At 35.7% G+C, this 22,574-nt stretch overlaps 1 protein-coding gene across 1 annotated transcript in view; it reads left to right on the top strand.

The window, feature by feature from the left end:
• LOC130817673 (peroxisomal ATPase PEX1) overlaps window positions 1-22,574 on the top strand; it is a 29,258-nt gene that overhangs the window by 3,088 nt on the left and 3,596 nt on the right. The window contains exons 2-14 of the mRNA XM_057683518.1: window positions 5,767-5,940; window positions 6,768-6,867; window positions 8,031-8,504; window positions 9,006-9,743; window positions 10,090-10,181; window positions 11,240-11,313; window positions 11,575-11,797; window positions 12,203-12,296; window positions 12,387-12,541; window positions 13,924-14,148; window positions 19,983-20,183; window positions 20,597-20,722; window positions 20,812-20,873. Of these exons, the coding sequence (XP_057539501.1) occupies window positions 5,767-5,940; window positions 6,768-6,867; window positions 8,031-8,504; window positions 9,006-9,743; window positions 10,090-10,181; window positions 11,240-11,313; window positions 11,575-11,797; window positions 12,203-12,296; window positions 12,387-12,541; window positions 13,924-14,148; window positions 19,983-20,183; window positions 20,597-20,722; window positions 20,812-20,873 (2,738 nt within the window). The remainder of the gene's footprint in view (window positions 1-5,766; window positions 5,941-6,767; window positions 6,868-8,030; window positions 8,505-9,005; window positions 9,744-10,089; window positions 10,182-11,239; window positions 11,314-11,574; window positions 11,798-12,202; window positions 12,297-12,386; window positions 12,542-13,923; window positions 14,149-19,982; window positions 20,184-20,596; window positions 20,723-20,811; window positions 20,874-22,574) is intronic.

Here is a 22,574-nt window from a genome sequence, read left to right as displayed (position 1 = left end):
TTAACTCGGGAGTTAAATTGTACTGTACTTATGTCTTCATCTGGTTGTATTGTGCAGGATGCTCAGACAGGGGCGATTATTGGTCATGGTACTGAAAGAGATGGTTTATACTATGTGGACGAAGCGATTCAAACGGGTCACACATCGCTTGCTCGTGGGTTCCCTGATAATCAGTTATGGATTTGGCATCGACGTCTCGGACATCCATCCTTAGGGTATCTAAAACATCTTTTTCCATCATTAGCTAAAAATACTATAGTTTTGGACTGTGAAGCTTGTGTTCTTGCGAAAAGTCACAAACATTCTTATTCTCCTAGTTTTCATCATAGTAGTGAACCTTTTGTATTGATACATTCTGATGTTTGGGGCCCTACTCCTGAGTCTAGAAAACACAGCTATTCATATTTTGTTTCTTTTATTGATGATTGTACTAGAATGCGTTGGGTATATTTTTTGAAAAACAAATCCGAGGTATTTGATGTCTTTGTTAAGTTCTATAATCTGATTGTTACACAATTTCATGCTAAGCCTAAAATTCTTCGATCAGACAATGGGGGGAATATATCAACCAACATATGGAAAATTTCTTTACCACCCATGGTCTTATTCATCAAACTTCTTGTCCCCACACACCCCAACAAAACGGCATAGCAGAAAGGAAAAACCGTACTCTCCTTGAAATAGGTCGAGCCCTTATGTTTGAAGCCCATGTCCCACCTTATTTTTGGCCTGAAGCTATTGCCTCTGCTACATATCTTACCAACCGACTACCCTCCAAAATCCTTAAGTTCAGGACCCCCCTAGAAGTTCTTCGTACCCATACTACTATTCCATCTTTCCACTCCTTACCTCCTCGGATTTTTGGGTGTGTTGTGTATGTACATTTACCCAAACCTGCTCGAACCAAACTTGAACCCCGGGCTGTTAAGTGTGTCTTTGTGGGCTATGGTACTACTCAAAAGGGATATCGCTGTTTTGATCCGACCCAGAACAAGATATATACTACAATGGATTGTGACTTCTTTGAGCATTCCTATTTTTACTCCCAGCTTCGTCCTCAGGGGGAGACTGTATGTGATGACTTGAGTTGGCTTACATGCTCTGTAACTGGTGATCTGAATCCTAAAGAGCAAATAGGTAATCCCACAGATATTGCTACGGAAAACATAGTATTACTTTCTCCTCAGACCTCCCCTACCTTGTCTGAAGCATCTAATGATCAAGGGGTTGCCTGTGAGCCTCAAGAGGTATTAACTGAACCTGAATCCCTAATTAATATATCTGGTATTGTTAACTCACCCTGCAGATATGAACTACCTCCAAGGAGCAAAAGAGGTGTTCCTCCAAGAAGGTATGATCCAGAGTTTGAATCACAAAGATCTCAGTATCCTATTAACCGAGGAATGAGTAACTTGGCACAAACAGCAGTGGCATTCCAAACCAGCCTATACTCAAAAACCCTGCCCAAGAATACTAAAGAAGCTCTCCAAAATCCAAGGTGGAAAAAGGCAATGGTGGATGAGATCTCGGCTTTAAAGAAAAATAGTACATGGGAAAAATGTATGATACCTACAGGAAAAAAACCAGTAGGCTGCAAATGGGTTTTCACAATAAAGTACCATGCAGATGGAACTATTGAGAGATACAAAGCTCGGCTTGTAGCAAAAGGATATACACAGACTTATGTCATTGATTACTCTGAAACCTTCTCTCCAGTTGGCAAGATAGATACCATCAAGGTCATATTCTCTATAGCTGCTAATAAAGATTGGCCTCTCTACCTGTTTGATGTAAAGAATGCATTCCTACATGGCCAGCTCGAAGAAGAAGTGTATATGCATGCTCCACCAGGTTTTGCAGATGAATTTGCTCCAGGAGAAGGATGTAGGCTTAAAAGAGCTTTGTACGGCTTGAAACAGTCCCCAAGGGCTTGGTTTGGCAGGTTCACCTCAGCAATGAAGAAATTTGGGTATGAACAGAGCCATTCCGACCATACCCTATTCCTAAAGAAAGACGATGGTCAGATCACATGTCTTATCATTTATGTAGATGATATGGTAATAACGGGGAACAATGAAAGGGAGATAAAGGAGCTTAAGAAGAAACTTTTCATGGAGTTCGAGATGAAGGACTTGGGGAACTTAAAGTACTTCCTTGGTATAGAAGTTTTCCGGTCCAAGAAGGGAATTTTCATTAATTAAAAGAAATACGTCTTAGATCTGTTAGCAGAAGTAGGGATGATTGACTGCAAACCAGCAGAGACACTAATTGTTACTAATCATAAACTCCAGACGACTCCTGGAGGAGAACCAGCTGACAGGGAGAAGTATCAGAAACTGGTGGGCAAATTGATCTATCTATCTCACACTAGACCAGACATATCATATGCTGCTGGAGTCGTAAGTTGATTCATGCATTCACCACAAGCCCCACATATGGAAGCAGTAATGAGAATCTTGAGATACTTGAAAGGCACGAGTGATAGAGGAGTCTTCTTTGGAAAAAACCATCATCTTGATCTCATAGCTTACACAGATGCTGACTGGGCAGGCGATCGAGACAGCAGGAAATCTACATATGGATACTTTACCCTTGTAGGGGGTAACTTGGTTACTTGGAGAAGTAAGAAACAGAAGTAGTCGCATTGTCAAGTGCAGAAGCAGAATTCAGAGGGGTAGCAAAAGGAATAACAGAGATCCTATGGCTAAGAAAGCTCTTATACGAACTCAACTTTCCGCCAACAGGAGCTTGCAAGTTATTCTGTGACAATAAAGCAGCTATTGATATCTCAGAAAACCCGGTCCAACACGATCGAACAAAGCATGTGGAGGTTGATAGGCTCTTCATAAAGGAAAAATTGGAGAAGGAAATCATCACCATTCCACACGTAAAATCAGAAGATCAGTTAGCTGACATTCTCACAAAGGTTGTTTCAGTTGAAGTCTTCGAAGCTACTTTATCCAAGTTAGGCATTGGGAATCCCATAACCTAACTTGAGGGGGAGTGTGGAAATATATTTTCTGATTTGTGGAATATTTTTCTGATTTGGTTACTCAAATTAGCTCAAAGTATTAAGGGAATGTCTGATTGCTCAAGCTTTGTATTACCTTAATTAGTTCATAGACTTTGTATAAATTAGGGTTGTAATTATAAAGAAAAATAATACAAAACAGTATTCCTTTAAACCCTAAAATCAGTTTTCTTTAATCCTTCAGATTTTAGATGTGATTTCACTACTGGCTCATACGTTTTTGTTCTTTGTTTTCATTTTCTTGGAAACTAAAACCAAGAATAGGAAATAAAAAAAAGTGCTTTTCACGTTTTCAAAATATCATGTCAATATTCAATTCATTTTAGGACATATATTACATGACTTTGCATGCACGCACACACACACATACATATTGGCAGGACCAATAGAAAACAACTAAAATGGTGAAAACTAAAAATAAGACATAAATATACATGTTATGGTAAAAGGTACATATACTGTTTTAAAAGTTGTACATATTTTTATAAATGAAAAAGTTTGAGTTATTTACAAAAATGGCACCCAAATATGTATACCTTTTGAACATATATGTACACCTTTTAGCAAATTTTCAAATATTACAAAATTGTCACCTGAATATATACACCTTTTAGATGTTTACAATGTTCACCAACTTTGACCTTAAATCCGGATACCATCAAATCTGAATGAAAACCCAAGACTTACATAAAGCAACCCTTTGAACACATGATGGGCACTTTGAGTTCCTACTCGTGCCCTTTGGTTTGACTAATTTCCCTTCACCTTTCAAGCATTAATGAATAAAATCTTTCGCTCTTTCCTTCGTAAATTCGTGCTTGTTTTTTTGATGACGTACTTATTTATAGAAAAACTTTGGGTGACCATAAGGATCACGTAGAACAAGTTCCTCAATGTTTGGAAAAGAATCAATTGGTGGTGAACAAGTGGGGTTTCGAAGGTGGCATATTTGGGTCATATGATATTCATAGAATGTTGGCACTTGATGATGAGAAGAAAGCGCAATTTTATCTTGGCCCACACCAATGAACCTCAAAGAATTAAGGGGTTTCTTGGTTCTCATTAGGTACTACCGAAAGTTTGTGAAGGGATATGCAATTATTGATTTGGAGCATGTCATTATGGATTTTATTGAGGAACTATCCAAAACTGATGGGTTTAACACAATCGTGGTGGTAGTTGATCATCTAACTAAGTATGCCCATTTTGTTATCTTTTAGCATTCTTTCATCGCACTATCAGCAGCGACCACATTTGTCAAAGAATTGGTGAGGTCCATGGCTTTCCAAGTTCTATTATTTCTGATCGTTACAAGGTATTCATGAACAATTTTTATGTGAACTATTTCGATTGGAACACATGGAGCTTAAACGTAGTACAACTTTTCACCCACAAAGTGGTGGGCAATTAGAAGTTGTCAACAAGGCACTTGAAACATATCTTTGTTGCTTTGCTAACAGGCAATCCAAGAAATGGGCACACTGGATTCACTTGGCAGCATTTTTCTACAATACCTCCTCATTTATCCATCAAAATGACCCCCTTCCAAGCACTACATGGTAGAGTACCCCCCTCACATTGTCCGTTTTGGTCATAAACAAACTTAGACAATTTGGAACAACTACTCCTAGAATTAGATGCTCTGTAGGATGAATTACAATTTAGTATCATAAAAGCCTAACAAAGAATGAAATTCTAAGCAGATAAATCATGAAGGGATGTAACATTTGAGGAAGGAGAATTGGTTTATCTCAAGTTACCACCTTATAAACAACGTTCTTTGGCTACACATATTAATGAGAAGTTAGCTCTACGATTCTATGGTCCTTACAAAATTATACAAAAGGTGGGAAAGGTGGCTTATAAGCTTGATTTTCCCATCTCTTATTCAATCCATCCAGTCTTTCATGTGTCTCAACTCAAAGGAACATATGGAGCAACCACACCTTCAACTCATTTTCAAGGACACTAAGATGGAGCTTTTGATACAACCAAGTGAGGTGCTTCAAGTTCGTGTGTTAGACCCTGGTCACCTGAAAATTCTGGTGTAATGGGAGGGATTACCAACCTCTGAAGCTACTTGGGAAGATTTTTCTTAAATGCTGAGTGCTTATCCTAATGCCCACCTTGAGGACAAAGTGGAACTATTGGCACACCAGCTTTGAAGACGACCCATTTAGTTACCTACAAAAGACGTAACTAGAGGATTAAGGAGGAAAACAGTGGCAATTTTGTTATGCCAATTGGATAATAGAATAGTTTGTTACTAATAGGCCAAAGTTTGTTAAGCCTGTTATAAGGTTCTCATTGATAGTTGTTAAGTTGTTAGGCTTAATAACTATATATATAATAAAGAAAATCATGCGATGAATGAATAAAGTAAACAATTCGAGTATTACAGCAAACATTACTATTTGTTTTCTTTGCTTTCTTATTCTCCAATTCTTTTCCTTTATAGCTTTAACCTAGATCTATCACATCTTGCTCCGACTTAATTTGAAACCTCGTAACTCCAACTCTTGTTTATATCAATCTAACTTAGCATTTACCCATAAAAACCAAAAACCATAAAATCTAAGTAATAGCAAATGTGCCCTATACTTTTGATTGTAATATTCATTTTTTGTTTCGAACTATTATTTCTTAAATTTTTCTTCTTGCGTAATTGATGATTTCTGTTAATTTTTATTGTAAATATGCTTTTTTTATTGCACTCAATTGAATGTTAATTGCAGATAGCTCAAGAGTTTGCTGATTGTATTGGTCTTTTGGATGGTACACGTGTTCAAGTTCGAGCTCTTACAAATGTTCCCAAGGCTAGCCTTGTCACAATTGAACCCGTTACTGAAGATGACTGGGAAGTTGTTGAACTCAATGCTCAAGTTGCTGAGGCTGCTATCTTGAATCAGGTATTTCTCTTTGTTTTATATTTTAGTTCTTCTTGGGTTGAGTAGTAGTTAGTTTTACATTTTCTTTGTGAAGGTTGGTTTTACATCCATTGTGTGCCTAAATTTCCTCTTTTTTGTTATTTTTGAGGCGCATTAATAAACTAAAATGCATTTTTTTCATTGTATAATCAAGACAAGCTGTCGTGATTCTTTTCCCAACTTTGATATGTGAAAACCTTGTCTGGTTAGTTTCCTATGTGTTTCAGTTTCTGATGAACTAGCTCTTAGGAATAGGAACCTTCAAAAAAATTTAGAAATAGCTTTGAGAATTGTTTGAATTGTTTGGCAACACACGTCAGACCCTTGGTTTGACTATTGTCCCAAATGGAGGTGAAACTTGTTTTGGAGATTAATTTGGCAATTTCATCTTTTGAGCATAGTGGGCATGGTTTTTTAATTGATATATGTGTTGCTGGTATATTTAAGCTTTCTTTGGTTCTATAACTGGTTTTTTAGGGTTATGAACTACGTAAACAAACACAGGCTATTATTGATCGAGTATGTGGAGTTTTAAGGATTGCTCTTCAGTTGCAACATCACTTGACAGCTATAACTAGCAATAAACTTACAAAAAAAATATTTATACTCACTCTTTAACCTGTTAAATTTGAGATACAGATCTTCTGTTATGCTAATGTCAGCAAACTTTCTGATTGTAATTTTTTGTTATACTACGTTAACAACTTTTTTTATTTGTAACTGGTTATTTATGGTCAGTTAAGTATGCATGTGTTTATGATTTATTGTGGGGAGGTGCTCACCTAGAAGTTGTTTTGTGACTTAAACAGGTACGGATTATACAAGGAAAGATGACATTCCCTTTGTGGTTACATGGCCATCGAATTGTTACTTTTACAGTGGTCTCGATATTGCCTGATAAAAACGTGGGTAAGAGATGATGGCCTGCGTTGCCTGTAATATTATCTTGTTCTCTATTGTGCCTCATGCTTCTTACTAATGTCTGACCATTGAATGTTATAATGCAATCATAATGATTGTGGTAGTTTGAGACCCATAATCTTTGGTTGACTAAACACTTGTCCATATTGACGGACTCAAGATTTTATATTTGAATTTTCATTTAATGTTAAAAAGACGTATTATGTGTGTTTGTATACATTATTATAAGATGTGATACTTTCTCATACTCCCTCCATTTCACTACTCAGTACCTATTTGCTTTTTCACTCTCTCTAATGCATTAATTCAACTATTAATACTCTTATTTTGCATAATTAAAAATCAAAATTTAAAAGCCAATTAATCTACTATGTTTAAACTAATAGATCAAGAGTGATTACAAAATTCATACATTATAATGCCATTACGTGACTCCCACCTAGGGTGGAGTTGGGGGTTTTGAATGTCGCAACCTTAGCCGTGTTAGTGATAACACTAACAAAGAGGTTGTTTCTGATTAACCCTTGATAACAAACATCATGTGCTAAATAAGAAGTGCACATGTTTTAATGATTCATTTCAATATAGTGCATTATAATTCAAAATCAAAGAGTCATATATCTTTACACCAACGAAATAAGGGACATATTGATGAATAGGGCCAAAAAATTAATGAGAGACTTAGAAGTGAAATAACGGAGCAGTATTATCGTTAGTGGGAAGTGGGTCCAATTACAGGAGAGAACTAGTAAAGTACAGGTGAGTCCATCCCATCAAAGAACTGTTGTAATTTTTATGGATGAACAGAAATAAAAAGTTTTGTGACTAATATGCGTTGGATAGGGAGTTTCTTTGGCTGTTGTGTGAGAATGATTTTCAATTTTTGAGATTTCCATCGTAGGCTTCCCGATATTTTATTTTTGGTTTGTCAGACTTAATTTAGGAGGCATATACATTTGCATCATATTTGATTTCTATATTTGTGTGTTTTTGAGGCGATCATGAGCATCTTTTAGTATGCATGCCTTTTCTTTTTGAAGCAGAGTACATCTGGTTGTTTTCTCTTTTCTTTTCTATTATAAACTTGCAGCTGAAAGAAATCTGAGATGTCCGTTTCTCACGATATTGGCTTACCAAACAACATTTTGCAGTGCAACTTGTTCCAGGAACTGAAGTTGCTGTTGCCCCAAAGAGGCGTAAAAAGTTGTGTGATGAGTGTAAAGATGACAAATTGAAATCTTCACGGAAGGCACTTCTGCGTATTCAAGATCCAAAAGAGAGGTTGATTTATGAAAGCCATTTAAGAGGAAGGAATGTGGGAATTGAGCTTTCATCTATTGCTCTAATTCATCCTGAAACAGCCAATAAACTTTTGTTTGATTCACTTAATGTAGTTGTTATAATGCCTAGATTGCCTTCTAAGATGAAAGTGGAAAATCCTGGAAGTAATACGATGAGTAAGCAGTTATCCTCTTCTGCGAAGGTGCTCAGTGGTAAACATTTGACTGATGAGAATGATTCTCGCTATGCAATAGTTCATCTTGTGTTGACTGAGTCGGTTGCTAAAGGACATCTAATGCTTTCTCAATCATTGTGTCGCTATCTGCGAGTAAGATTTCACTCATGTATGTCTCCTCCCTGGTTTTGTAACTTCTTTCACAGTGCAATGTTTCTTCATAATAGAAGGGAGATATGATTCAAGGTTTTGTTGTGTACTCTAATGATTAATGTGGGGAATGCTATCATCTTTGATTTTCACTATCGTTTGCCTTGACAATGAAGTACTTAGAAGTAGAAACTGATTTTTCCTAAGAGAACTTGGAATTGGTTTTACGTTGAAGCTCTCAAATAATAACCCTTTATGTTTTTCGAATTTGTTTTAATTCAATTTTTAGCTTTGCAAGCAGAACGCTAGTTATTCTAGGCTTCAAATATAATCTTGATCTAGCAACATGAGTGTCCTTCATGGCAATTGCTTTTGAATATTTACCATTATTTCAACTATTATAATCGACACTAGATGATTCATGAATGTGGAAACAGCTTGAAGGGTATGTAATTCTTTCATAATAGTTGATCAAAAGTTTATGGTCTGATTGGGTTTTGTTAAACTGTTGATGATATAGGGGTTTATATGCAAAGGTACGCGTATGATCTAAAGAAAGATGCTCCTCCAGTTTCACTCAGCCCTTGTCAGTTTGTGATGTTGCATACTAGTCAGGGCCCTCAAAACAAAGGTGCAGAAGTGCTTGATGACAATTTTAATCTAAAAGATAAAATATCAGTTTATCAGCTGACTCAAGACACCAGTGCTCCAAATTTCTCATCAAAAGAAGAGCTTTTCTCCATTCTTTTCAAAGGATCAATTGATACCTCAAATGAGGAGCTTGATTTTCCTTCCAATGCTAAAGAGAGGTTATTGGGCCTCCTTCACTCATGGATATCGGCTCAGTTACATTCTATCACTTCAATGACCGGAGTAACAACTACTTCGTTGGTTTTGGGTCCTACAACTTTTCTCCTCTTCAAATGGACAACTAATTGTCTGCCTGATGCTAAATGGAAGTCATCAAAGTACTCCATCAAGGATGCAAGCATGACCGTGGAATCTGTAAATGAGATGTTGTATGTGTTAAATGTTTCCGGTGAATATTTGATTGGTCAAAAATACCGTGCTTACAAGCTAGCAATAAAAGATGAGATTACTAGTGTTGTTGATGCTCTGAGGCCATTTTCTGAAAATCTGAGTATCGGTGCTTTTGTGTCTTATGATACTTGCAAAGAGCGTTCCTTCAATCAGATCACCGCTTCTTCAATCACTTCTTTGAGTTGGATGGGTACTGTAGTATCTGATGTCATTAATAGTAGGTACTTCTTTATCTTATGTATGTTTATGTACCATTGGTATTTTTGTCCATGCAAAATTTTAGAATCTTGTGCGCGAAAGACATTTTTGTACTTACTGGTACTAGGCTTTCTACAGTATGAGGAGATAGGATCTATCATCTCTGTGCTCTTTGAGAAAACTTGATTGTTAGTTCTGTTACTGGCAATATTGTTAATTTCTGTGCTCAATTACCCTTGATAAGGGTGTCATTAAAAGTTAAAATAAAATACAGGATACTGCTTGAATTATTTGTTCTTACTATCTGGGTAAAGTTTTTCTTGCAAAGGTTAGTTGCTTGCTAAATCAAATATTTCTCTTTTTAGGGCTAACGTTGCTGTTATCTCCTTCCTGTGGCACCTGGTTCAGTGAACTCAACCTTCCATTACCTGGTCATATTATAGTATATGGTCCTCCGGTAAGTTTCCATCCTTAGCTTTCAATCATGTATTTTTTTTCAAGCGACGATAAACAGCACTGCAGAAGTATGAATATGATAAATGCTTAATTTTATTTCTAGCTAACACCAAGTACATACCCATCTACACACAAAAATCAATCTCATCCTCACAAAAACCACTTGCATGAGAGCTCTGACATAATTGAATTCTTGTTGTCAAACCTTTGCTATTTTCTGTTCTATGTGTTGATCTCCTGAAGGAATACTCTCCTTTTAAACTATCTGGATTTCTCATCTATGCACTTAGGGATGAGGAGAGGGGCTCAGGCCTCAGAAAATGATAAGTTTGTTATTCAAGATAAGGCTACATTATATTTGATTACTTGATATCTGTTAGTGAAAGATAACCTTTAAAACCATCCCCACTAAGGTAATGCTGTGTTTTTCTCGCGAGTAATTTAAAAATTTCAATGTGTAGGGCAATGCAAGAAAGTTGTCTTTTAGTTTTGCCTTTTAGATCAACTGGAACAACCTTTTTGCAAATTGCAAGGGAAAGGTTGAGAGAGCATCTTTCCAATTGAATGGTTAAGGTTGCATACATCTAAATTTCAAAATTTGAAAAAGCTTCAATCTTTGCAAACGAGAACGTTGGTGCCGACGGTTTGAATCGGGCATCAAGGCGATTCAATCGGTGAACGAACTTCGATTTGAGCTGATCAAACTGAATCGTGATTCGTGGGTAAAACCACCGAATCATGTGACACTGACTTAAACACGTTCTCCCTTCTTTCTTGCTCCTGGAAAGAGCCTCATTCGAGGCATTTTTAGGTACATGGAAAACATGCAAATATGTCTTTGAAAAACTATTAAGAATGAAGTGCTGGACTAATTTATGGGCATCAACACACTGTATTTTCTTATCTATTTTATGATAAAAGTCAGACACCTTCTTATTTTTGAGTACGTACTATGTAGTTGGGACTTAAGCGAGAAGGGAAAATTTGCTTTTTCTGTAATTTATTCTGATACTGTTTTTTGAGGCTTGTGCTTGATTGAACTTGTAATTTGATCACCAGGGTTCTGGAAAAACAGTTTTAGCTTCAGCTGCTGCAAAATCCCTGGAGAGAAATGAAGACATTCTGGTCCACACGTATGCAAGTTTGCATTTTTATGAGTGAACATTTCTACATTTGTTTCATAGTATGAATATTTTTTATACTTTGCTGATTGAGGCTTGTCTTCAATGGTTGAACTTAATTATATTATATTCTATTTGTTATAGTCTAAACATATTTGGTTGCTTTAGTATTTAGCTTCTGCTTTTGCCTCCTCTGTGATATTTTTATGGAATTGGGAAGCAACATGTTACATCGTTGTATATTTTTAAACTAATGACGGTTTCATGTTTCAGTGTTTTTGTACCTTGCTCAACATTGGCTGTAGAAAAGGTCACATCAATTCGTCAAATGCTATGTGACTATTTAACAGATGCCCTGGATAATTCACCTTCTCTCGTCATATTCGATGATCTTGATAGCATTATTTCTTCCTCAAGTGATGCTGAAGGATCTCAACCATCTGCCTCTGTCGTTGCGCTTACAGAATTTATCACTGGGGTCATGGATGAATACGAGGTGATGTATATCTGAGCATTTATCAATAGTACTTGTATGTAGAACGAAAAAATCGATAGCATGTAGGACATAAAAAATCGTCAACCGTGACTAATGAGATTGATTATAGTGGATCCATTGCTATAAAATTTTGTTAAGTAAGAAACTTATGTACAAATAATTTGTAGTGTACTTTAAATTTTAATTAGGAGGCATTTTATCGCATTAAAGAGAAATTAAATAGTCTTTTTGATAGAATAAAAAGTGGGTAGATATTTCAGATTGAGTTCCTGACTTCCTTCCCCTTTTTAAGATGCCTGTGATGATTCAATATTTTAAACGAAAATAGATTACTTGTTATGGTGATATGATGCCTATCTTTGTTCTAACTTCTTTGTTCTCTTTTTTAAAATTTATATTTTATAGGAAAAGAGCAAGCAGACATGTGGCCTTGGTCCTATAGCTTTCATAGCTTGTGTTCGTGATCTTGATAGCATACCTCGATCATTAACATCCTCCGGTAGTATAAAAGTCTTAATATGATGTTTTCAGTTGTGATTTTATTTTCTAACATGAATCATGCATGTATGATCTTTTTGGTCATGTTCAGGGAGATTTGATTTTCATATACAGCTTCCTGTTCCTTCTACCTCAGAACGTCTGGCTATCTTGAAGCATGAAATAAAAAAACGGTCCTTACAATGCTCAGAGGATGTCTTGCTAGATGTAGCCTCGAAATGTGATGGATATGATGCATATGATCTGGTAATAAATGTCTTTATTTTTATGTGATAAGTAATGGAGCAGTTTGTGTTTATCTAGCTAATTCATTGATTAATTGATGCTGTTGCCTTGTTCGATACTTCGACATTGTTGACTGACCCTACATCTGTTTAGAAGGATTTATAACAACTTCCAAGAGGTTATCTAGATTCTAAAGGGACAAAATATGGGAGTACTTATTAAATAAAGAACAAGATTGACATTAAGGCTGGTTAACTCTAGGTTCTAGAAGCATGACAAACAATAATGGAAGGCAATATATTTTTTAAAATTCTATGTGACTTAAGGTGTTTGCTTTCATGTAGTTTTTTGTCATACCTCCTCTAGTAAGGGGAGAGGATGGAGGTGATAAGGAGACAGTGCTTAAGACATATTATAGGAAGAGAAGGAAAGCAACAGGAAATGACACATGTAAAGAAATATAATTGAGTAGTTTAAGTCTTGGTGATTGGCTTAGGCAGTAGCCGGTTTTAGTATATTGTTCAATGCATAAATAAAGGGTATTTTGTAATTGAAAAACATTATGAAGTATTGGGAATAAACTGGAGTTGGCAGAAACTTGCCCCTTATATTTCATAAATTCTCTCTCTTCTCTCTCTTTCTCTCTAACTCTGTATCTTTCATTCTTTCTTGATTAAATTGATTCAATAAGTGAACAAAGCATGCCTGGGTGTATCACATTTTTCTTACCTCTTTTTAAAGAATGACCTCACTATTTGTTCATAATGGTAATACAACACCATTTTGGCTCCTGTTTTATTATCTCGTCTTTCCTCACTACAATGAGCTTGTCATTCTATTATGTTCTTTCTTTAGATTTCGTAGGACTTATACACACTCACGACTAGCCTAGTAGGTGAGAAAACTCATTTACTCTATAAACCCCACATTAGTTGCCCATACAATTGATGTGGGACAAAGTCCTATGACCTTGTAGGGCCTCAAATCTATTCCTTTACACAATTTTCGATGTAGCACCCCCGAAAGAGCGGAAACGAAAAAGGATATTGCATTGTTAGTAAGATTGATTATCAAAAGATTTTGTATCTAGACTAGGATCTACAAATCAGCTATGTTACTCAAGACTTGTATGACACGGATAAGTGTTCAAGCGTCTAACTTAGTTATTTTATGAATAAATTACAAGACTTTGAACCAAATTGAAGTGTTCAAGTTCTCTACCCATATCAAGTATCAAAGGTATGCCACAAGTATTTTAGATAGAGTTAAGAGTTCGAGCAACAAAGGAGTCCTATTCATCTTATTAGCTTTGGGTTTGTTTTTTTGGTTGTCTCGAGTGGGTTCCTGAAGTCTTTGGGTTATATTTAGTTTAGCAGCTAAAGAGAGGATTTTTTATATTGCAGGGCATATTAGTTGACAGGAGTGTTCATGCAGCTATTTATCGATTTTTGCCTTCTCATGAGGTTGAAAGTGTAAACCCAAGCTTAAATGCGGATGATTTTTCTCTAGCTAAGAAAGATTTCCTTCCAGTTTCCATGCGTGATCTTACCAAGTCTGCATCTGAAGGTGGTCGCATGGGTTGGGAAGACATTGGTGGTCTCAATGATGTTCGCAATGTTGTCAAAGAGGTGATGTTTCCATGCTAATCCTTGCACATTTAATAGCTGAAATACGGTTTCATGTGGAATTTTAACATCATTTTATCTCTGCTAATCTGATCCCCTTACAGAATGAAACATCTAAATAATTTAGAAGTATTATGTCATTAATGATGTTGGATTGTTATGTTAAGACAACTAGGATGAGTCTTCAACATATTGGTAATCATAATTCATTTACTTTCACCTAGATCTGTACAACTTATATTATTAAACTCAACATATTTGTTCATATCTGGTTTTATGGTGGTCCTGGAGCCTACAATAGCTGCTTCATTGAGTTGATGTTTTATACCTCAGCTACTAGCAACGGTGTACCACCCCCTACCTACACTCACCTTTTCAATCCATTCAAGGATACACCCAACAAGTCATGAAATCAGTCCAAGATCATAATTCATTTTAGTTATCTAATTTCAGTTCGGTTTTCTTAATGACTTTATAGACTTAAAGACTTTGAATTACTTTTGTGTTATTTGGTGTGTAATTAGTTAGCTAAAGACAATTAGGATCAGGATACTATTAGCTTTAGATATTTTATTAGCCTTAGTTAACTCGATAACACTACAACAAAAGAGCTGAAACACACTCACACATCACTTATGAACCAAGAAAATACAAAACGAGGGGCAGCAGCTGCAGCAACATTTGTTGGAGGTTGTGTTCCTGTTTGATTTTAAAGAACAATTAATTAAGATTTTAATCTCCTGATTAGTTGTTAATCAGATGATTTTTGCTGGTGGAAGTCTTTGTTTAATTCCTTGCTAGTTATGCAGTAAGATCTTCAGATGAATATGTTAATGATTCCTACACAACACACCAAGGGGTTAGAAAGGCCCGAAATTCTTTTCCGGGGGCCTACTCCGACGCCCAAGTTAGTACAAATCAGTATATGGATTGCCTAACAGGTTCCTTCAAGGTGCACAGTGGCAACCAGGTGGATAACTGCTTAGGGCTTGTTTAGACGTCAGGTCTTTTGTAATAAATTATCACGATAAATGTCAATTAAACAGAACGGTTCTGTCGTTCTGAAAATCAATATGAAATTCTGATATTTAGTTAAGATCGTTTTGTATTACTTTGAATTGTTTATCTCTTTTCTTCTTTTTAAGAAAAATCTATTACCTCATTTATGGCGCTTTGGTGAGTAATTATAGCTGATGATTGTGGAACAAACATTCCTTATCCGATTTCTCCAAACATTCTTTGCATGTACCTCTCTCCTTTTTAGACGTGTCAACTCCTTAATCATAATCGAACACTTTATTTGTCTTTTGTGGCGTTTCTAGTTTCTCCTTTTAAAACGTGTCTTACTTCATAAGATCGATGCTTTAATGAAAGATAGGTGTCCTCACATGCACGTGAGTCTCTCATGCACTATCCTTCTAAGCCTGTATACAAAACCCTTCAATAACCCTGCCAGATAATTGTTCCCAAATAACTACTTATTTACACGAAATCCTCCCAGATTCTGGCTGGTTTGTTTTCCTTTAACCGTCTTTTTATCATAATAACCTTCACATTAATATTTTACGCATACAATTTGCCCCCCCAGACCTGGGTCTGTCTTCAATAAGAATTTGTGGGTTTGTCTTTAAAAATGATTTTTATCAACGTAACTTTACCTGTCGAAAATTCTTATAATCTCCAAACAAATTTTCCTTCATCATTTCTTTCACCTTCAGCAATATATATTGGTTTTCATTGGAATTGGTCTTCTGGAACATTTGGATAAAGCCCAAAAAATCATGTCAAAAATTTTCAATTTCTGGCAACTTATGTTTCTGGCAACATGTGCTTCTGGCAACATGTAAAATCCCTTTTTCTGGAAAGTGTTTAAATTCTTTTTATCGGCATTTCTGGGTATTTCCTTTTTGGCGAAACTTGTTGAACACACTTTACTTGCTACAGTACCTTTTCATTATTATCTCAACTTGGCTGTACTAACATCAAATGCCCATCCAATCACTGTTTCCTACTCCTACTAATTTCAAAATTTGGCGGTTTTATCTCGACGGTTAATCTTCTCATATTCAATCTTAACGTCTCTTGATTTACTGAGATCTTCTCATATGCATGTCTCAGAATATATATAGTTGAATAATCATTGGAAAAATGGTAAAAAGATCTCAGTAAATCAAGAGACGTTAAGATTGAATATGAGAAGATCAACCGTCGAGATAAAACCGCCAAATTTTGAAATTAGTAGGAGTAGGAAACAGTGATTGGATGGGCATTTAATGTTAGTACAACCAAGTTGAGATAATGATGAAAAGGTACTGTGGCAAGTAAAGTGTGTTCAACAAGTTTCGCCAAAAAGGAAATACCCAGAAAAGCCGATAAAAAGAATACACTTTCCAGAAAAAGGGATTTTACATGTTGCCAGAAGCACATGTTGCCAGAAACATAAGTTGCCAGAAATTGGAAAATTTTGGGCTTTATCCAAATGTTCCAGAAGACCAATTCCAATGGAAACCAATATATATTGCTGAAGGTGAAAGAAATGATGAAGGAAAATTTGCTTGGAGATTGTAAGAATTTTCAACAGGTAAAGTTACGTTGATAAAAATCATTTTTGAAGACAGACCCAGGTCTGGGGGGCAAATTGTGTGCGTAAAATATTAATATGAAGGTTATTATGATAAAAAGACGGTTAAAGGAAAACAAACCAGCCAAAATCTGGGAGGATTTCGTGTAAATAAGTAATATGGGAACAATTATCTGGCAGGGTTTTGTATACAGGCTTAGAAGGATGTGCATGAGAGACTCACGTGCATGTGGGGACACCTGTCTTTCATTAAAGCATCAATCTTATGAAGTAAGACACGTTTTAAAAGGAGAAACTAGAAACGCCACAAAAGACAAATAAAGTGTTCGATTATGATTAAGGAGTTGACACGTCTAAAAAGGAGAGAGGTACATGCAGAGAATGTTTGGAGAAATCAAAGAAGGAATGTTTGTTCCACAATCATCAGCTATAATTACTCACCAAAGCGCCATAAATGAGGTAACAGATTTTTCTTAAAAAGAAGAAAAGAGATAAACAATTCAAAGTAATACAAAACGATCTTAACTAAATATCAGAATTTCATATTGATTTTCAGAACGACAGAACCGTTCTGTTTAATTGACATTTATCGTGATAATTTATTACAAAAGACCTTACGTCTAAACAAGCCCTAAGCAGTTATCCACCTGGTTGCCACTGTGCACCTTGAAGGAACCTGTTAGGCAATCCATATACTGATCTGTACTAACTTGGGCGTCAGAGTAGGCCCCCGGAAAAGAATTCCGGGCCTTTCTAACCCCTTGGTGTGTTGTGTAGGAATCATCAACATATTCATTCGAAGATCTTACTGCATAACTAGCAAGGAATTAAACAAAGACTTCCACCAGCAAAAATCATCTGATTAACAACTAATCAGGAGATTAAAATCTTAATTAATTGTTCTTTAAAATCAGATAGGAACAGGTTGAAAGCTAGAGAAATAACTACCTAGGTGTGGGAGTTATGTTCTAAACATTATGGAGGACAAGAAGTTTCTGAGTGAGACATTAATTATCACATCGCAAGGCTGTTTCTAGGCACATGTTCAGTTATAACAAGTAATGGGGAGTTATACAAATACTTTTTTTTCCCACTCTAATTCATTTAAACCGATTTCTGATTTTCTTCCCTCCAAAAAGGATGCAAAACTGATGGAGATTAAGTGGGAACTCATGCCTAACAAGTCTTCACTCCTTGATAAATTCCAGGTCGTCAATCCCTCCTTCCTAATCTGAATTATTAGCTATCAAACGAAAGTTATCTTACTTCCCAAGTAGTGGTGCAGGAAGCTTATAGAAGTTACTTTTTAGTTGTTTTAGGCGCTAAATCTCAACTCAAATCAGATTATTCTTGTACTCATTTCTTATAAATAGGGAAGAATGTAATAGTTTAAGGGTGGTTAAATGATATATGAGAAAACCGAAACTTTGTGTGTCAAAACCTTGTTGTTTATGATTTTCTTGGATTGAAATTTCATTTGCAGAAGTTCTTAATGCTTAGTGTAGTTAGCCGCCTACACTTGTAACTTAAAGAGCCTCTTTACTTGCTAATGGTGTATCTTATATAGTGAATTTTGAGCCCAGCCTTTTCTCTATCTTTATTTCTTCGTATATTCACAAAAACTTCAAATCCAAAAGCATTGCTTTTCATTCACAAACAGCCTTCACAGTTCCTTCCACAAGTAACCCTTTGTCATGTCAAAAGTATCCGAAAAACCGTCATTAGTAACCCCTTTTAGCGTCTCCTTTCCCTAGCCTTGCCGTATCATCCTAAGTCAGCCCCTTTTTCTTGTAAGACCCCCTAGGGTATAAGTGGTCGTACAACATTAGCATTACAATTAGGTGTCATGAATTAGAAATTCACCCACAAAAGGACAAAGCGCAATATTGGTAGTTGAGAAAGAAGTCTCTAGAAGCAATCTTTTAGTTTTATTATTTTAGTTAGGAAAAATTACTGTGAATAATTCAATTTTTTGTTAATTTTTCTACAATAATACCAACTATTAATTAACCATGAATAATACCAATTTAAAAGGGTGTTCTCCTAGAAAATCCCTAACATGTTAAAAATCAAACTGTAGGTAATTATAAGACAAAAAAATTGGTATATTAGTTAATAAACTAAAGTTGATATTATTCTAGGAAAATACCCCTCTAAATTGGTATTATTCATGGTTAATCAATAGTTGGTATTATTATTCTATGAAAATACCCTTCTAAATTGGTATTATTCATGGTTAATCAATAGTTGGTATTATTGTAGGAAAACTAACAAAAGGTTATATTATTTACGGTAATTTTTCCTTTAATTAATTATTACTTTGTTATCTCTTGCTAAAGAAGCCAACCCCGTTTATGTATATATAAGGAAGGGAAGGGCAAGAAGAGGGATATCATCTTTTGAATGTGTAATGCCTTTGGCTATTTTGAAAAGAAAGCACTCAAAGAGCTTTAATTAATCAAATCAGCAACCTTTCCTTCATTCTCTTATTGTTACTCACTGTTTTCTCATTGTTTTTACTGTGCAACTCCCCCAAAAAAGCCCCTGCACTATCTGCCACCTTCTGTGGTGCCAACACCAACAACAACAACTAGCAAAATAGTTCCATCATAATCAAATTGAAAAGATTGATGGTTTTTGAGTCCCCGTACTATACAAATTTCACAACACAAAGCATGAATATTGTAAAAGTTGTCTATATATTGTGACATCTTCAGTTGGTTATTTTGAATATATTGACTGTTATTTAGAGCATGTGATTTCTTCAGCAACTTTGTCTGAATTTACAGAAAATTATTTTTTGTTGTGCTATTTTTTCCTGCATAAGATTTGTCGTTGTAGACTTGTAGTGTAGTTGTAGATAGTTCATTTATGCATCTGGTCTTTCTCGGAGGTTGGATGTAGTAACATCAGGACTGGAATGATAAGTCAATTTTTCTATGATCGACAGCTATGCATTAACACTGGATTTGTTTTGGAAAGAATTTTCTTGCTTGAATTTTTTGAAAACTATGTGTACCAGGATGGCTTGCCTGTGCTCTTATGTTTGTTAATCATGATTAGAAATCTGCAACAAGGATGAACTGTTTATTTATGTCAGCAGCTTTTGAGAGAATCATAATCTTAAATTCTGCAATAACTGTCTGATGTGTTCAAATTAAGCATTTTAATCTGTAATTTTGCATCTCAGTTATTGTATTGGTTTGAATCTCACGTTTCTTGTTTCTTGTTTCTTTGCTTTCATGTTGGTTAACAGATGATCGAACTACCTTCAAAGTTTCCAAATATTTTTGGCAAATCTCCTTTAAGGATGCGATCAAATGTTCTACTATATGGACCTCCTGGCTGTGGAAAGACTCATTTTGTTGGGGCTGCTGCTGCTGCTTCTTCTCTCCGATTTATATCGATAAAGGGGCCTGAACTACTGAATAAATACATTGGTGCATCTGAACAAGCTGTAAGAATGGAATTTTTTTTCTTTTTTCTTCCGCTCAAACAGTTGATTAATTTTCTGGAATTCGATGAATAATAAGCAACGTGTTCAAAATAGAATTTGTTACTTCATATTTGTCTATGATTCAAGGTTCAAGCTATTCAGGTCTGCACTTTTATTATCATGGCATACCATAATTCCATAACATACTTTACCATCATCCTCATAAATGTAACAAGGGTAGGACAGGCTTTCCACTCTCTGGTTTCTATGAATTCTATGATCGCCCATATTGGGGCTTCGCAAAAAGTTCTGTTATTGATTTTACATATTGTTATTGCTATTTAGCTTGAAGTGTGCAAATTTCTGAACTTTCATCTTGTTGATTTATGTACACTGCCCATTTGTTACATTTTAATGACTGGACTTGCTTTCAGGTTCGAGATGTATTCTCCAAAGCAGCAGCAGCTGCTCCTTGCCTTCTTTTCTTTGATGAGTTTGACTCCATTGCCCCTAAGAGAGGACATGATAACACTGGAGTCACCGATCGTGTTGTTAATCAGGTTTGTGTTATTTCCATTGATATCCAATGGCTGCTCTTATGTCCATGTTTTGTGTAACATAATTAAAGTCTCTCATCATTGTATTGCAGTTCTTAACTGAGTTAGATGGTGTAGAAGTTTTATCTGGTGTATTTGTTTTTGCAGCAACAAGGTTAGTACTGCTTTCTCTTCTTGATTTTTTACTTCAAGCTTTGTTTTTGGTTTCTTTTATGCCTCTGCTAAGAAAATTAAATTGTTAATATTGCTGGCATTATCATTAGTATCATTTTCTTATTTCCTATTAAAGCTATGGTACAAAGGATTTGAGTTTAGCTCTCTACTTATCTTAATACTTTTATGACCTTTTGGTTATTGGTAGGAAATGGTGGTCATGAGATTTGTAGATTTCTAAGTTTCAACTCGTTTTTTTCTACCTTCTTTTTTCTTTATTTTATAAATGAAGGGCAAAATACCTTTTTAAAAAGGTCTTCTGAATCGGGACGTCACCTTGAGTGATGGTCGCGCTTCGTGGTGATTGGGGACGGACGTTCCCGGATCACGGAACATGGCTACGTTCCACGTTCCTTGTAACTATAATCTGTATGTTTTACGAGCTGTGGCTTTTGCAATATTCTGCCTTGAGTTATATATTATCCTGGTGATTGTAATATAATTTCCACCTATCTTGTCTCCCTGTCTGTTAGCAAAGTAGTCTATGGAAGTAGGTTCCCTTACCAGAAATCAGAAACTTACAAAACCACGCAGCAGGGGGGGGGGATGTGGGGGGGGGGGGGGGTGGCGCGGGTGAGTCCCATTTTGGAGTTTTCACGATTTATGTTTCAGGAACATAGTTCCCTAAACTCCAAATTACCTCTATTGAAGAAATGTTTCGATGTAAAGCGTAAAACATTATATAAAAGAGGACCTCATCATATGAACTCTCCGTTTCCGAAACTCTACATAAGTTTTCTGCTTTTCCGTTTCTGTTCCTCATACCTATACCTATCACTGTTCGATCCAACCTAATAATGACCCGAATTAGTGGGTTATAACCCGCAAAATTTTGACTCATAACCCTAAAATGACCTGACCAACCTGTCACGCGAATCTCATCATTTTTGACCTATTTCCCAATTTTGTCAATATTTAAAGTTGCTTGTCATAATTTTTTGGTTGGAACCCACGATATATTTCTCATTAATTTTTGTATTTGTGTTATATTTCTTTGTTGAAACCTTAGAGCTAAAACAAATGAGTTATCTCACAAACAGTTATAAAATGCAGAATCACTACAAAATCCACATCAAGTGTCACAAATTATGTAGATTTGTACACAATATTTAATATAAATATTAGAGCGCCAACACCAAATGACAAAGATTGAAGTACAATCCTGTAGCTCTAACTAGATCTTGACATGTTTGTTTTCACATCTTTGAGATGTTTTGAAACATCTTAGTCCAATTAGGAAGTCTGTGTATAAAGTGTCACACATTAAAAATACATATTGTAACACATGTAAAGTTGCGTCTGCTCGAGCTTCTCGCCCACGTCGAGTATGCAAGCGAGATATTACCAAAATGAAGTTGTGTACTCTGCTCGATTGGGTATGGCAGAACAGCTCAGTTGAGTGCCTGCTTGACCGTGCTGAGCACAGTTGTAAACCTAAAATTTTTAATTTTGACATACTGCTCAACCAGGTCAAGTGCAAGCCAAACTTCCCCTTTTGAGTATTAGGAACCATATAAAAACTTTAAGTTCTCCAACATCAAGAACTCAGTGATTTAATGTGGAAAATTCAATTGTAGGGAGAATCCCCACCATAAATAAACTAAATTTTCTAAACTATGTTATGATATTGAGTTCCAAAGTC

This window comes from Amaranthus tricolor, chromosome 7, assembly GCF_026212465.1.
Source record: "Amaranthus tricolor cultivar Red isolate AtriRed21 chromosome 7, ASM2621246v1, whole genome shotgun sequence".
Lineage (NCBI taxonomy): Eukaryota > Viridiplantae > Streptophyta > Magnoliopsida > Caryophyllales > Amaranthaceae > Amaranthus > Amaranthus tricolor.
The sequence above is the reverse complement of the archived record's forward strand: the minus strand, read 5'-3'. Positions and strand labels throughout refer to the sequence as shown.